The sequence below is a fragment of the Balaenoptera musculus genome, chromosome 1 (genome assembly GCF_009873245.2).
Source record: "Balaenoptera musculus isolate JJ_BM4_2016_0621 chromosome 1, mBalMus1.pri.v3, whole genome shotgun sequence".
Classification (NCBI taxonomy): Eukaryota; Metazoa; Chordata; class Mammalia; order Artiodactyla; family Balaenopteridae; genus Balaenoptera; species Balaenoptera musculus.
The window spans coordinates 129305481-129320343 of NC_045785.1; the positions used below are offsets into that span (position 1 = coordinate 129305481).

The window sequence follows — 14863 nt, forward strand, 5'->3', positions numbered from 1 at the left end:
TGGTTGGATTCTAGGTATTATTTGGAGGTAGAATGACAGAATTTGCTGATGGATTGGGTTGGAGGGTATGTGGAAGGGAAGGGGCTCCAAGATTATTGGCCTGGGACTTCCCTAGTGGCTCAGTGGTTAAGAATCTGCCTGTCAATGCAGGGGACACAGGTTCGAGCCCTGGTCCGGGAAGATCCCACATGCTGCGGAGCAACTAAGCCTGCAGACCACAACTACTGAGACCACGTGCCACAACTACTGAAGCCCGCGTGCCTAGAGCCTGTGCTCCGCAACAAAGAGTGGCCCCCCGCTCGACACAACTAGAGAAAGCCTATGTGCAGCAACGAAGACCCAATGCAGCCAAAAATAAATTAATCAATTAATTAATTTTTTTAAAAAAAGATTTTTGGCCTGAGCAGCTGGAACAATGAAACTGCCTTTTACTGATCTGGGGAAGACTAGAGGAGAGACATATACTTGTACAAAAGTAGAGAGTCAAGGAATCAGTTTTAGATATATCATTAAGATAAATTGAGATTGAGTGATGGTGGGACATTCGTATGGATCCAAATTCGGGATTTATCCAGGTAGGAGTTAAGAATCCTTTAGCCATTCACATATGGGTGATGGGAACCATGAGATTAAATGCACTTCCCCAAGAATGTGTATAGAGAGAAGATAAAACAGAACTTTTGAGAATGACCACATTTAAGAGAATTCCTTCCAAGTTTGCAAACCAGACAGTTGATAAGAATAGAGAAATTACCGATTCTTGAAAGTCAGAATCTATACAATCTAATACAATCATAAGTGTTTTTATTTGCATACTGTTTTTTTTTAAAAAAAAAGTAGATATGTAGAAATTAGCTTCCATATTGTACTTAGGTGAAATAAAAAATTGTTTATGTCTGAGTTCAACAGTACCATCTGTGTACATAATTAAGGTCACAACAAAAACTCTTTAATTTCAACATACAATGTCAGTATTATAATGGAAAATTTTTAAATGGTCTTGTCTTTAATGGTGGTTCTTTTTTAAAGCTTGAGTGTACCACTGTTAACCACGTGATTTATTATTTCAGCATCTACTACAAACAAGAGACCATTAAGTACTGTGGCTAAAAGCTTTTTTGCTTGTTTACATGGGTGGTAAAAATTATCCTTTAACTGCTCAGTTTTATGTTTCAGTTTTAAATTGTCAAGCATAAACAGTGCTGTTTCTACCAGATGTCAGGAATTATGAACAGTTTGTACTATAGAATACAGTTACCTGTAGGCTGAGGCCAAGCATAGAAATATTGAATTTATAAGTACTTGGGAAAAACAGGTTGCTGCTGAAGAAAGGAAGAGCTAAGTGTAGTTTCTTCTTCCTAAAATGCCCTTTTAGATTCTCCTCTCCTTCCCTGGGGATTCTGTCAACACTCTAGTGTTTTATTATACTGTCGGTTTTGTCAGTGCTACAGCTTTAGGGGTAGTAAACTGATACTGTCTCTTGCAGGCCAGTATTAGACTATCTCAGTACAGTCATAGATGATTAGTTTCTGAGACTCATATGAGTCAGAAGACTGCTTAGTAAGTAGAGAATCAGAAACAGAAGTATAACGATCTGAAGCATGTGTGTAGGATATTTCACCTAAGCTCTGGAAAAACGCAATGTAATATTCCTACTTCACACACAAAAAAATACATACCTTTGTAATAACCTGATAGCTTATGCCAGTCAGGTCTATGTTCCAGTATAAACAAATAACTATAGATTTTGCCTTTCTGAACCACATTTTTTATCCTGGTTGCCCCCTTTCTGGCTATTCATGTGTTTCTCCTTCTAGATAATTAGGTTCCCCGATTGCCTCTTTATATTTCTTTGAATTTTCCTCAGTCCATAGCAAAATGCTTTGTAAAATATAAGAACTAGTAAATATTTGTTAAAAGCGTAGTTATCATCTTAATTGAGGGGCATAGATTCTCTTTTTTCTCCATGTTGATAGATACAGTGTGATGATTATGAAAACCCAAATATCTTAGTTCTAATTATTTGTCAATAATTTAAGTTTGTGGCATTTACCTAGTAAGTTAGCACCTGAATTTCTACATACAAAATACATGTGAAATGCAGGAATGAGCTTCTAAAAATATTCCCATCTTCTCTTCTCTCTCCCACCCCCATCTCTGTAGGTGTACCAACATTCGACCAGGAGAGACTGGAATGGATGTAACAAGCCGCTGCACCCTTGGAGACCCCAACAAACTGCCAGAAGGGGTTCCCCAACCTGCCCGCATGCCCTATATCTCAGACAAGCACCCTCGACAAACCTTGGAAGTGATTAACCTTCTGAGAAAGCACCGGGAGCTGTGCGATGTGGTGCTAGTTGTGGGCGCTAAGAAGATATATGCCCATCGAGTCATTCTGTCAGCCTGTAGTCCCTACTTCCGAGCTATGTTTACAGGAGAATTGGCAGAGAGCCGTCAGACGGAAGTTGTGATCCGAGACATAGATGAGAGGGCTATGGAACTACTGATAGACTTTGCATATACCTCCCAGATAACTGTGGAAGAGGGCAATGTTCAGACCCTTCTGCCAGCTGCTTGCCTCCTTCAGCTGGCAGAAATACAGGAAGCCTGTTGTGAATTCTTAAAGAGACAGTTAGATCCTTCTAACTGCCTGGGCATTCGGGCTTTTGCTGACACACATTCATGTCGTGAGTTGCTAAGGATAGCAGACAAGTTCACTCAACATAACTTTCAAGAGGTGAGTTGTACTTGGTGGTTTGATGCATTCACAATGTATTTGTCAGGAGAACAATATGGGTTCACTATTCTGCTAACATATACCTGTTTAGGTATTTACTGCTAATTCTAACTCATAATATCAAAGAAATGTTATAAATACTAAGCCTGGTTTTTATTTTAGAGGACAATTTTGTGTTCTGTTAGCAAAACTAAAGTTTTCAGGGATTGATTTCCCTAGACATATTCATAAAAGGCTAATTTATAAGCCAGAATGCAGTTTATTACTGATAGGATACTTGGTATTGGTCATTTTTATAAAGCACTTCCTTCCTGATTATATGATTGTTCAGCAGAATAAATTGTAGATTAGAGATTATTTGAACTAATAATCAGAAAAATGAAATTGGATGTTATTAGAAGGATTTTTTAATTAAACCTGTTATTTTTCATTTATTCATTCATTTAATAAGTATTTGTAAAGCTACTATACTTCAGCCACTGTGCTTGGGAACAAAGGCTACAGTAATGAACAAGATGCCTAGGGTGTCTGTTCTAGTGGAAATTATAATCTAGCAGGGAAGATAGCCATTGAATTCATAATTACATAAATAAATAATTACAGTTAATGGGTGCTACAGAGAAGAAGCCCTGGATGATTTAACAGTGTATTACAGAGAGATTTAACTTTGGTTCTGGAACAGTTCGTACAAAATTCTGAAACATGAAGCGTAACAAGTTCAAGGAACTGAAAGAAACCCAGTGAGATCCAGAGGGCAAAAGGGAGGATGTAACATAATGATTTTACAGAAAGAATAGAGCCAGATCACAATGGAGTTAATAGACCATGTTAAGAATTTGAAATGTAATCTTAAGACCAATAGAAAACCATTAAAAGGGCTTTCCTGGTGGTGCAGTGGTTAAGAATCCGCCTGCCAATGCAGGAGACATGGGTTCGAGCCCTGGTCTGGGAAGATCCCACATGCTGTGGAGCAACTAAGCCTGTGCACCACAACTACTTAACCTGTGCTCTAGAGCCCTGAGCCACAACTACTGAAGCCCGCACGCCTAGAGCCCATGCTCTGCAACAAGAGAAGCCACTGCAGTGAGAAACCTGAACACCACATGAAGAGTAACCCCTGCTTGCCGCAACTAGAGAAAGCCCACGCACAGCAACGAAGACCCAACACAGCCAAAAATAAATAAATAAATAAATTTATTTAAAAAAAGAAAAGAAAAGCATTAAAGGGTTTTAAGCAAAGGAAAGACATGGTTCATTTTATTCCTTAATACCACTCTTCTGTCCAACAGGATAACTTCCAATGGATCAAAGATTTAAAAAATACAAAGTGAAACCATGAAAATAGTAGCAGATGACATGAAGCAATTCCTTTATAATCTTGAAATGAAGAAGGCCTTTGTAATTGACTAACCCAGAAAGCATAGAAGAAAATATTGATAGATTTAACTATATAAAAATTAAAAATTTCTGCATGGTAAAACAAAACAATATCAAGACAAAAATCAAATACAAACTGGGGGAAAATATTTTCAATTCATATTACAGATGATATATCCTTAATACATCAAGAGCTCCTATTGGTCAATAACCTAGACCAGTGACCTAACAGAAAAATGGGCAGTAAACAAGAAGTTCAGATTGCCCTTAAACATATGAAAATCTGCTCAAGTTTGTTTATAATAACTGAAAAACGAATTAAAACTATACCACAGTACTATTTTTTATCTATCAGATTACAAATTTGTAATCTATCAGATTGCAAGTATCCAGAAGTTTGATTACACACCCTGTTGACAAGACCATGGAGAAATATCTACACTGCTAGTGTAAGTATAAATTGATATAACCCCTCTGTAAGGAAATTGGGCAGTATATCAAAATTACACACTTTTTGTTCACACTCTTTGACTCGGCAATCTCATTTCTGGGAATCTGTACTAGAAATGAAATGGAGAGGGGAACAATTTGAGGAGGTAAAATCATGGGTTCCATTTTAGATATATTCAGTTTGAAATGCCTGTGAGATAGCTAAATAGAGACACTGAGCAGCTCACTGTTTATATGCATCTGTATCTTAGAAAAGAGGTTAGGCTGAGATTAAAATTTAGGAGTCATCAACATAGTAATGAAGTCATAATAATTAAACTATGGCTTAACCCTTTTTAGGCAGGATATAACCCTGAAGCCATAAAAGAAAACTGACATATTTGTGTATAAATTTAAAACTTTTTTATATTTTATATAAATATAAAACTTTTTTACAAAAAGCACCATAAACAAGGTTAAAAAAATCAATGCCAATGAGATCACCTAGTAGGAAGAGAGAAGAGAAAAGCCCTAAAATTTTTCCAAATATTGAAGGATGATTAGTGAAAAAGCAACTGACAAAGGAAGCTGGGAATAACTAGCGTAGAGAAAGGAGGAAAACCAGCAACGTGGGGGTCATGAAATGCAAAGGAAGGGATTGATTAAGGAGGATACACACACACACACAGACACACATACACATACACACACACACACACATACATACAGTTGGCTTTCCATATTTGCTGATTCTGCATTCACAGATTCAACCAACTGTGGATCAAAAATTTGAAAAAAAATTCCATAAAGTTCCCAAAGATAATGTTTGAATTTGTCAGGTGCTGGCAACTATTTACATAACATTTACATTGTATTAGGTATTATAAGTTAACCTAGAGATGATTTAAAGTATATGGGAGGATTGTGTAGGTTATTATGCAAATACTGTGCCATTTTATATGAGTCTTGAGCATCCATGAATTTTGGTATCCTGGGGGCACAGGGGAGTGGGGTGGAGGGCAATCCTGGAACCAATCCTCCTCAGATACCAATGGATAACTATTTATGCTGGAACAGCCAGGTAGTTTCCAAAATTTAATATTAGAATCATTGGCTTTAAGAAATATTAAAACAGGGGCTTCCCTGGTGGCGCAGTGGTTAAGAATCCGCCTGCCAACGCAGGGGACACGGGTTCGAGCCCTGGTCCCGGAAGATCCCACATGCTGCGGAGCAGCTGGGCCCGTGAGCCACAATTACTGAGCCTGCGCGTCTGGAGCCTGTGCTCCGCAACAAGAGAGGCCGCGATAGTGAGAGGCCCGTGCACTGCAATGAAGAGTGGCCCCCACTTGCCACAACTGGAGAAAGCCCTCGCACAGAAACGAAGACCCAACACAGCCATAAATAAATAAATAAATAAATAATTTACCAAAAAAAAGAAATACTAAAACAATACAAACAGTTTGGAACTAAAGAAGGAATCGATCAGTGGCGCTGAGAAGGGTCCAGAAGTAGATGTTTCAAGTCAGTGGAGGAAAGTAAAATTGTTTAATATGTGTCTTTAGTAAAACTGGTGATTTGGGGAAAAAATAAATTCTTTAAACAGATGGAATTCCCAACTGATAAATAAATTAAACCTAAAAAATTAAATTCTAAAAGTACTAGAAGAAAGCATTAGTAGGCTGGGGGTAAAAACGGCCTTTCTAAGCAGGATATAACCCAGAAGCCATATAGAAAGATTGATAAATTTGATTGCATAAAAATTAAATATTGTTCATAGCAACAGTAACAACCAATAAAGCACCATAGACTAAAGTAATGCCAAACTCAGAAAACCTATTTTGCGCATATGTGTCAGAAAAAACCACTAATTCCCATTAAGACTCATACAAGTTCAAATACATATGAGAAAAACCATAAAAAATACATTAGAAAAATAGGCAAAGGATATGAATAAGCGATGTGTAAAAAAGATATTCAGGTGTAAAATAAACATATGAAAGGATACTCACCATTACACATAACTAAAGAAACATACATCAAAACATTTCTTAACCTATCAGATTGGAAAAATAATTTTTAAACTTTATTTGAAAAAAATTCAAATGTATAAAAAACTGTGGGAAAAAGAAAACTTTCACGTACCCTTTACCAAGAGTCACCACTTGTTAACATTTTGCCACATTTTCTCTATCATTTTGTCCTTATTATATAAATATTTTTCTTTCAACAATTTGAGAGTGTACTGCATACATCATATTCCTTTACCCCTGAATGCTTCAATGTGTATAATCCCTTATTGGTCGTATCATTTGCAAATATTTTCTCCCATTCAGTAGGTTGTCTTTTTGTTTTGTCGATGGTTTCCTTTGCCGTGCAAAGGCTTTTAAGTGTAATTAGGTCCCATGTGTTTATTTTTGCTTTTATTTCCTTTACTTTAGGAGACGCATCCAAAAAAATATTGCTGCAATTGTGTCAAAGAGTGTTCTGCCTGTGTTTTCCTCTAGGAGTTTCATAGTATCTGGTCTTACATTTAGGTCTTTAATCCATTTTGAGGGGTTTTTAAAAAATTTTTTTCAAAAGCAGCGAGCTTAATTCATAGTATTATTCATAGAACTTTTGTGGGGGGGTTTGTTTATTTTTTTAATTTTTATTGAAATATAGTTGACTTACAATGTTGTGTTAGTTTCAGATGTACAGTAAAATGATTCAGTTACTATTCTTTTTTACATTCTCTTCCATTGTGAGTTATTACAAGATATTGAGTATAGTTTCCTGTGCTAGACAGTAGGTCCTTGTTGGTTATCTATTTTATATACAGTAGTATGTTTATTTGAATCCCAAACTCCTAATTCATTTTGAGTTTATTTTTCTATATGGTGTTAGAGAATGTTCTAATTCTCTTTTATGTAGCTGTCCAGTCTTCCCAGCACCACTTATTGAAGAGACTGTCTTTTCTCCATTGTATATTCTTGCCTCCTTTGTTGTAGATTAATTGACTATAATGACATGGGTTTATATCTGGCCTTTCTGGCCTGTCCCATTGATCTATGTGTCAGTTTTTGTGCAAGTATCATACTGTTTTGATTACTGTAGCTCTGTAGGAGAATCTGAAGTCAGGGAGCATGATTCCTCCAGCTCTGTTCTTTTTTCTCCAGATTGTTTTGGCTATTCAGGGTCTTTTGTGTTCCCATACAAATTTTTTAATTATTTGTTCTGGTTCTGTGAAAAATGCCATTGGTCATTTGATAGGGGTTGCATTGAATCTGTAGATTACCTTGGGTAGTGTGGTAATTTTAACAATATTGATTCTTCCAATCCAAGAACACAGTATATCTTTCCATCTGTTTGTGTTGTGTTCAGTTTCTTTCATCAGCGTCTTACAGTTTTCAGAGTACAGGTCTTCTGCCTTCTCAGGTAGGTTTATTACTAGGTATTTTATTCTTTTCAATGTGATGATAAATGGGATTGTTTCCTTAATTCCTCCTTCTGATACTTCATGTTAGTGGACAGAAATGCAACAGATTTTTGTATATTAATTTTGTACCTGCAACTTTACCAAATTCTTTGATGAGTTCTAGTAGTTTTCTTGAGGCATCTTTAGGATTTTCTATGTATAGTATCATGTCATCTGCAAACAATGACAGTTTTACTTCTTCCTTTCCAATTTGGGTTCCATTTATTTCTTTTTCTTCTCTGATTGCTGTGGCAAGGACTTCCAAAACTATGTTGAATAAAAGTGGTGAGAGACTTCCTTGGTGGCACAGTGGTTAAGAATCTGCCTGCCACTGCAGGGGACACGGTTTGATCCCTGGTCCAGGAAGATGCCACATGCCACAGAGCAACTAAGCCCACTACTAAGCAACTAAGTTGCACCACAACTACTGAGCCTGCGCTCTAGAGCCCACGTGCCACAAGTACTGAAGCCCGCATGCCTAGAGCCCGTGCTCTGCAACAAGAGAAGCCACCGCAATGAGAAGCCTGTGCACCACAATGAAGAGTAGCTGCTGCTCGCCACAACTAGAGAAAAGCCCATGCAGCAATGAAGACCCAACGCAGCCCAAAAAACTAAATTAAAAAAGTGGTGAGAGAGGGCATCCTTGTCTTGTTCCTGATCTTAGAGGAAACGCTTTCAGCTTTTCACCATTGAGGATGCTGTTAGCTGTGGGTTTCTCATATATGTAGCCTTTATTATACTGAAGTATGTTCCCTCTATGCCCACTTTCTGGAGAGTTTTTATTTTATCATAAATCGATGTTGAATTTTATCAAAAGCTTTTTCTGCATCTTTTGAGATGTTTGTATGGTTTTTACTCTTCAGTTTGTTAACATGGTGTATCACATTAATTTGCAGATATTTAAAAATCCTTGCATCCCTAGGATAAATCTCACTTGATCATGGTGTGTGATCCTTTTAATGTACTGTTGGATTCAGTTCGCTAGTATTATTTTGTTGAGGATTTTTGCATCTGTGTTCATCAGTGATATTGGCCTGTAATTTTCTTTTTGTGTGTGATATCTTCGTCTGGTTTTGGTGTCAGGCATCAGCCATCAGGTATGATGGCTTCATAGAAGAGTTTAGAAGTGTTCTTTCCTCTGCAATTTTTTGGAATAGGATAGGTGTTAAGTCATCTCTAAATGTTTGGTAGAATTCACCTGTGAAGCTCTTTGGTCCTTGACTTTTGTTTGTTGGGAGATTTTAAATTACTGATTCAATTTCAGTACTGTTTCAATTTCTGTTTCTTCCTGGTTCAGTCTTGGGAGATCGTACCTTCCTAAGAATTTGTCCACTTCTTCTAGGTTGTGCATTTTATTGGCATAGAGTCGTTCATAGTAGTCTCCATGATCCTTTGTATTTCTGTGGTGTCAGCTCTAACTTCTCCTTTTTCATTTCGGATTTTATTGACTTGGGCCCTCTCCCTTTTTTTCTTTTTCTCTCTCTCTCTCTCTTTTTTAATTGAAGTGTAGTTGATTAACAATGTTGTATTAGTTTCTGGTGTACAGCAAAGTGATTCAGTCTATATATATATATATCAATTTTATATATCTATATATTCAGTTCTTTATGAGATTCCCTTTCATTTTGGTTATTACAAGATACTGAATATAGTTCACTGTGCTATACCATAGCACCTTGTTGTTTATCTAGTTTATATATAGTAGGGTATATCTGTTAATTCCAAACTCCTAATTTATCCCTTCCCCATCCTTTCCACTTTGGTAACCATAAATTTGTTTCCTATGTCTGTGAGTCTGTTTCTATTTTGTAAATAAGTTCATTTGTATCATTTTTTTAGATTCCACATATAAGTGATATCATATAATATTTGTCTTTGTCTGGCTTACTTCACTTAATATGATAATCTCTAGATCCACTCGTGTTACTGCAAATGGCATTATTTCATTCTTTTTTATGGCTGAGTAATATTCCATTATATATAATGGAATATATATAATATAGGGTATACATACATATTATATATATACACCACATCTTCTTTATCCATTCATCTGTTGATGGACACTTAGGTTGCTTCCATGTCTTGGCTATTGTAAATAGTGCAGCTCTGAACATAGGGGTGCATGTGTCTTTTTGAATTAGAGTTTCTGTCTTTTCTGGATATATGCCCAGGAGTAGGATTGCTGGATCGTATGGTAACTCTATTTTTAGTTTATTAAGGAACCTCCATACTCTCCATAGTGGCTGCATCAATTTACATTCCCACCAACAGTGTAGGAGGGTTCCCTTTTCTCCACATCCTCTCCAGCATTTATTATTTGTAGACCTTTTAATGATGGCCATTCTGACCATTGTTATGCTATTCTCAATAGCAGTGTGGATATCTTTTCATGTGCCTGTTGGCCATCTGTATGTCTTTGTTGGAGAAATATTTATTTAGGTCCTCTGCCTACTTTTTGATCGGGTTGTTTGTTTTTTTGATATTGACCTGTATGAGCCGTTTGTATATTTTGGAAATTAAGCCCTTGCCAGTTGCATCATTTGCAAATATTTTCTCCCATTCTGCAGGTTGTCTTTCTGTTTTGTTTATGGTCTCCTTTGCTGTGCAAAAGCTTGGAAGTTTAATTAGGTCCAATTTGATTATTTTTGTTTTTATTTCTGTTGCCTTGGGAGACTGACCTAAAAACATATTTGTACGATTTATATCAGAGAATGTTTTGCCTATAATCTCTTCTAGGAGTTTTATGGTGTCATGTCTTATGTTTAAGTCTTTAAGCCATTTTGAATTTATTTTTGTGTATGGTGTGAGGGTGTGTTCTAACTTCACTGATTTACTTGTGGGTGTCCAACTTTTCCAGCACCACTTGCTGAAGAGACTGTCTTTTTCCCATTGTATATTTTTGCCTCCTTTGTCGAAGATTAATTGACCATAGCTGTGTGGGTTTATTTCTAGACCCTCTGTTCTGTTCCATTGATCCATATGTCTGTTTTTGTGCCAATACCAATATAGTTTTGGTATATTGGTATATATATTGGTATATATAGTTTTGGTATATATACCAATATAGTTTTTCTGAAGTCTGGGAGGGTTATGCCTCCAACGTTGCTCTTTTTCCTCAGGATTGCTTTAGCAGTTCTAGATCCTCTGTAGTTCCTTATATTTATATATTTTATGATTATTTTTTCTAGTTTTGTGGAAAATGCCATTGGTATTTTGATAGGGATCACATTAAATCTGTAGCTTCCATTGGGTAGTATGGCCATTTTAACAATATTAATTCTTCCAAGAGCATGGGATATCTTTCCATTTCTTTGAATCATCTTCAGTTTCCTTTATTAATGTTTTATACTTCTCAGCATGTAGGTCTTTCATCTCGTTGGTCAGGTTTATTTCTAAATATTTTATTATTTTTTTGATGTTATTTTCAAAGGGATTTTTTTTTTACTTTTTCTTTCTGATATTTCATTGTTACTGTAAAGAATGCAAGATTTCTGTATGTTAATCCTGTATCTTGCTACCTTGCTGAATTCGTTTATCAGTTCTAGTGGTTTTTGTGTGGAGTCTTTAGGGTTTTGTATATATAGTATCATGTCATCTGCATATAATGACAATTTTACCTCTTCCCTTCTGATTTGGATACCTTTTATTTCTTTTTCTTGTCTTATTGCTGTGGCTAGGACTTCCAATACTATGTTGAAGAAAAGTGGCGAGAGTGGGCATCCTTATCTTTTTTTTTTTAGAAAGGTATCTTTATTTATTTATTTATTTATTTATTTATTTCTTTATTTACGGCTGTGTTGGGTCTTCATTTCTGTGCGAGGGCTCTCTCTAGCTGTGGCAAGTGGGGGCCACTCTTCATCACGGTGCGCGGGCCTCTCAACATCGCGGCCTCTCTTTTTGCGGAGCACAGGCTCCAGACGCGCAGGCTCAGCAATTGTGGCTCAAGGGCTCAGCCGCTCCGCGGCATGTGGGATCTTCCCAGACCAGGGCTCAAACCCGTGTCCTCCGCATCGGCAGGCAGACTCTCAACCACTGCGCCACCAGGGAAGCCCCCGGCATCCTTATCTTGTTCCAGATTTTAGCAGAAAGGATTTAACTTTTCAGTGTTGAGAATTATGTTGGCTGTGAGTTTGTCATAAATAGCTTTTATTATACTGAGATATGTTCCCTCTGCACTCACTTTGGTGAGAGTTTTTATCATGAATGGGCATTGAATTTTGTCAAATAGTTTTTCTGCATCTACTGAGATAATCATGTGGTTTTTGTCTTTTGTTGATGTAGTGTATCACATTGATTGATTTGCTGAACCACTCTTATGACCCTGGGATGAATCTAACTTCATCATGATGTATGACCCTTTTTATGTGTTGTTGGATTTGGTTTGCTAATGTTTTGTTCAAGATTTTGGCATCTATATTCGTCAAAGATATTGGCCTGTAATTTTCTTTTTTGGTAGTGTTTTTGTCTGGTTTTGGTATCAAGGTGATGATAGCTTCATAGAATGACTTAGGGAGTGTTCTGTCCCCCTTAATCTTCTGGAAGAGTTTAAGAAGGATTGTTATATAAGTTCTTTTTATGTTTGGTAGAATTCCCCAGAGAAGCTATCCAGTCCTGGACTTTTGTCTGCAGGGAATTTTTGGTTTGGGACTTTTTTTTTCTTTTGTTTTGTTTTTTTAATTACAGATTCTATTTAAATTCCAGTGATTGGTCTGTTCAAATCATCTATTTCTTCTTTTTTTTAAAAAAAATAATTAATTAATTAATTTCTTTTTGGCTGCATTGGGTCTTTGTTGCTGCACACAGGCTTCTCATTGCGGTGGCTTCTCTTGTTGCGGAGCACGGGCTCTAGGCGCATGGGCTTCAGTAGTTGTGGCACATGGGCTCAGTAGTTGTGGCTTGTGGGCTCTAGAGTGCAGGCTCAGTAGTTGTGGTGCACGGGCTTAGTTGTTCCATGGCATGTGGGATCTTTCCGGACCAGGGCTCGAACCCATGTCCCCTGCATTGGCAGGCAGATTCTTAACCACTGCACTACCAGGGAAGCCCCATCTATTTCTTTTTGATTCAGTTTTTTTTTTTTTTTTTTTTTAAACAGCGAGCCACATACTGTGGCCCTTTTTTTTTTTTTTTTTTTTAATTTTTTTATTTATTATTTAGTTTTGGCTGTGTTGGGTCTTCGTTTCTGCGCGAGGGCTCTCTCCAGCTGTGGCAAGCGGGGGCCACTCTTCATCGCGGTACGCGGGCCTCTCATTATCGCGGCCCCTCCCGTTGCGGAGCACAGGCTCCAGACGCGCAGGCTCAGTAGTTGTGGCCCACGGGCCCAGTCGCTCCGCGGCATGTGGGATCCCCCCAGACCAGGGCTCGAACCCGTGTTCCCTGCATTGGCAGGCAGATTCTCAACCACTGCGCCACCAGGGAAGCCCTTGATTCAGTTTTGGTGGGCTGTACGTTTCTAGAAACTTGTCCATTTCCTCTAGGTTGTCCAACTTGTTGGCATATAATTGTTCATATTGTTTTCTTATGATTTTTTGTATTTCTGCAATGTCAGTTGTTATTTTTCCCTTTCATTTCTTATTTTGTTCATTTAGGACCTCTCTCTTTTCTTCTTGGTGAGCCTGGCCAGAGGTTTATTGATTTTGTTTATCCTTTCAAAAAACCAACTCTTGGGTTTATTAGTTTTTTCCATTGTTTTTTTTAATCTTTCTTTTATTTATTTCCTCTCTGATCTTTATTGTTTCCTTCCTTCAGCTGACTTTAGGTTTTGCTTGTTCTTCTTTTCTAATTCTTTTAGGTGGTAGGTTAGGTTGTTTATTTGAGATTTTTCTTATTTTTGAGGAAGGCCTGTATTGCTATGAACTTCCCTCTTAGGACTGCTTTTGCTGCCTCCATAGATTTTGTATGGTTGTGTTTTCATTGTCATTTGTGTCGAGATATTTTTTAATTTCCTTTTTTATTTCATTGTTGACTCATTGCTTTTTTAGTAGCATGTTTTTTAGTCTCCATATAATCTTTTTTTTTCATTTCTCATTCTGTGGTTGATTTCTAGCTTCATACTGTGTGGTCAGAAAAGAGCCTTGAAATAATTTCTATATTCTTAAATTTGTTGAGAGTTGTTTTCTTTCCTAGTATGTGGTCTTTCCTAGAGAATGTCCCATGTGCGCTTGAAAATAATATGTATTCTGGGTTTTTTTGGATGTAATGTCTTGAAGATATTAATTAAATCTAACTGTTCTATTGTGTCATGTAGGGTCTCCACTGCCTTATTGATTTTCTGTCTGGAAGATCTGTCCATTGACATCAGTGGGATGTTAAAGTCTCCTACTTTTGTATTCCCATAAATTTCTCCCTTTATGTCTGTTAGTATTTGTTTTATGTATTTAGGTGCTCATATATTGGGGACATATATATTAACGAGTATAACGTCCTCTTCTTGTATTGATCCTTTTATCATTATATGATGTTCTTCTTTATCTTTCTTTATGGGCTTTGTTTTAAAGTCTATTTTGTCTGATATGAGTATTGCTACCCGTGCTTTCTTGTCACTTCCATTTGCCTGAAGTATCTTTTTCCATCCCCTCATTTTCAGTCTGTGTGTGTCCTTCACCCTAAAGTGAGTGTCTTATAGGCAGCATATTGTAGGCTCTCATGTTATTATCCAATCTGCCACTCTTTGTCTTTTGATTGGAGCATTTAGTCCATGACATTTGGGGTAATTACTGATATATATGTATTTATTGCCATTTTAAAGCTTATTTTCCAGTTGATTTTGTATTTCTTCTCTATTCCTTTCTTTTCCTTTTGTTTTTCCTTTTATGTTTGATGGTTTTCTTTTCTATTATGCTTGAGTTCTCTTCTTTTTGCTTTTT

General features: G+C 36.9%; 1 protein-coding gene across 3 annotated transcripts in view; it reads left to right on the plus strand.

The window, feature by feature from the left end:
- The window catches only part of KLHL20 (kelch like family member 20), an 89476-nt gene that overhangs the window by 13234 nt on the left and 61379 nt on the right, over positions 1 to 14863 (plus strand). For all 3 annotated transcript variants that reach the window (XM_036823396.1, XM_036823411.1, XM_036823402.1), the window contains one exon: positions 2164 to 2737. In XM_036823396.1, the coding sequence (XP_036679291.1) occupies positions 2164 to 2737 (574 nt within the window). The remainder of the gene's footprint in view (positions 1 to 2163; positions 2738 to 14863) is intronic.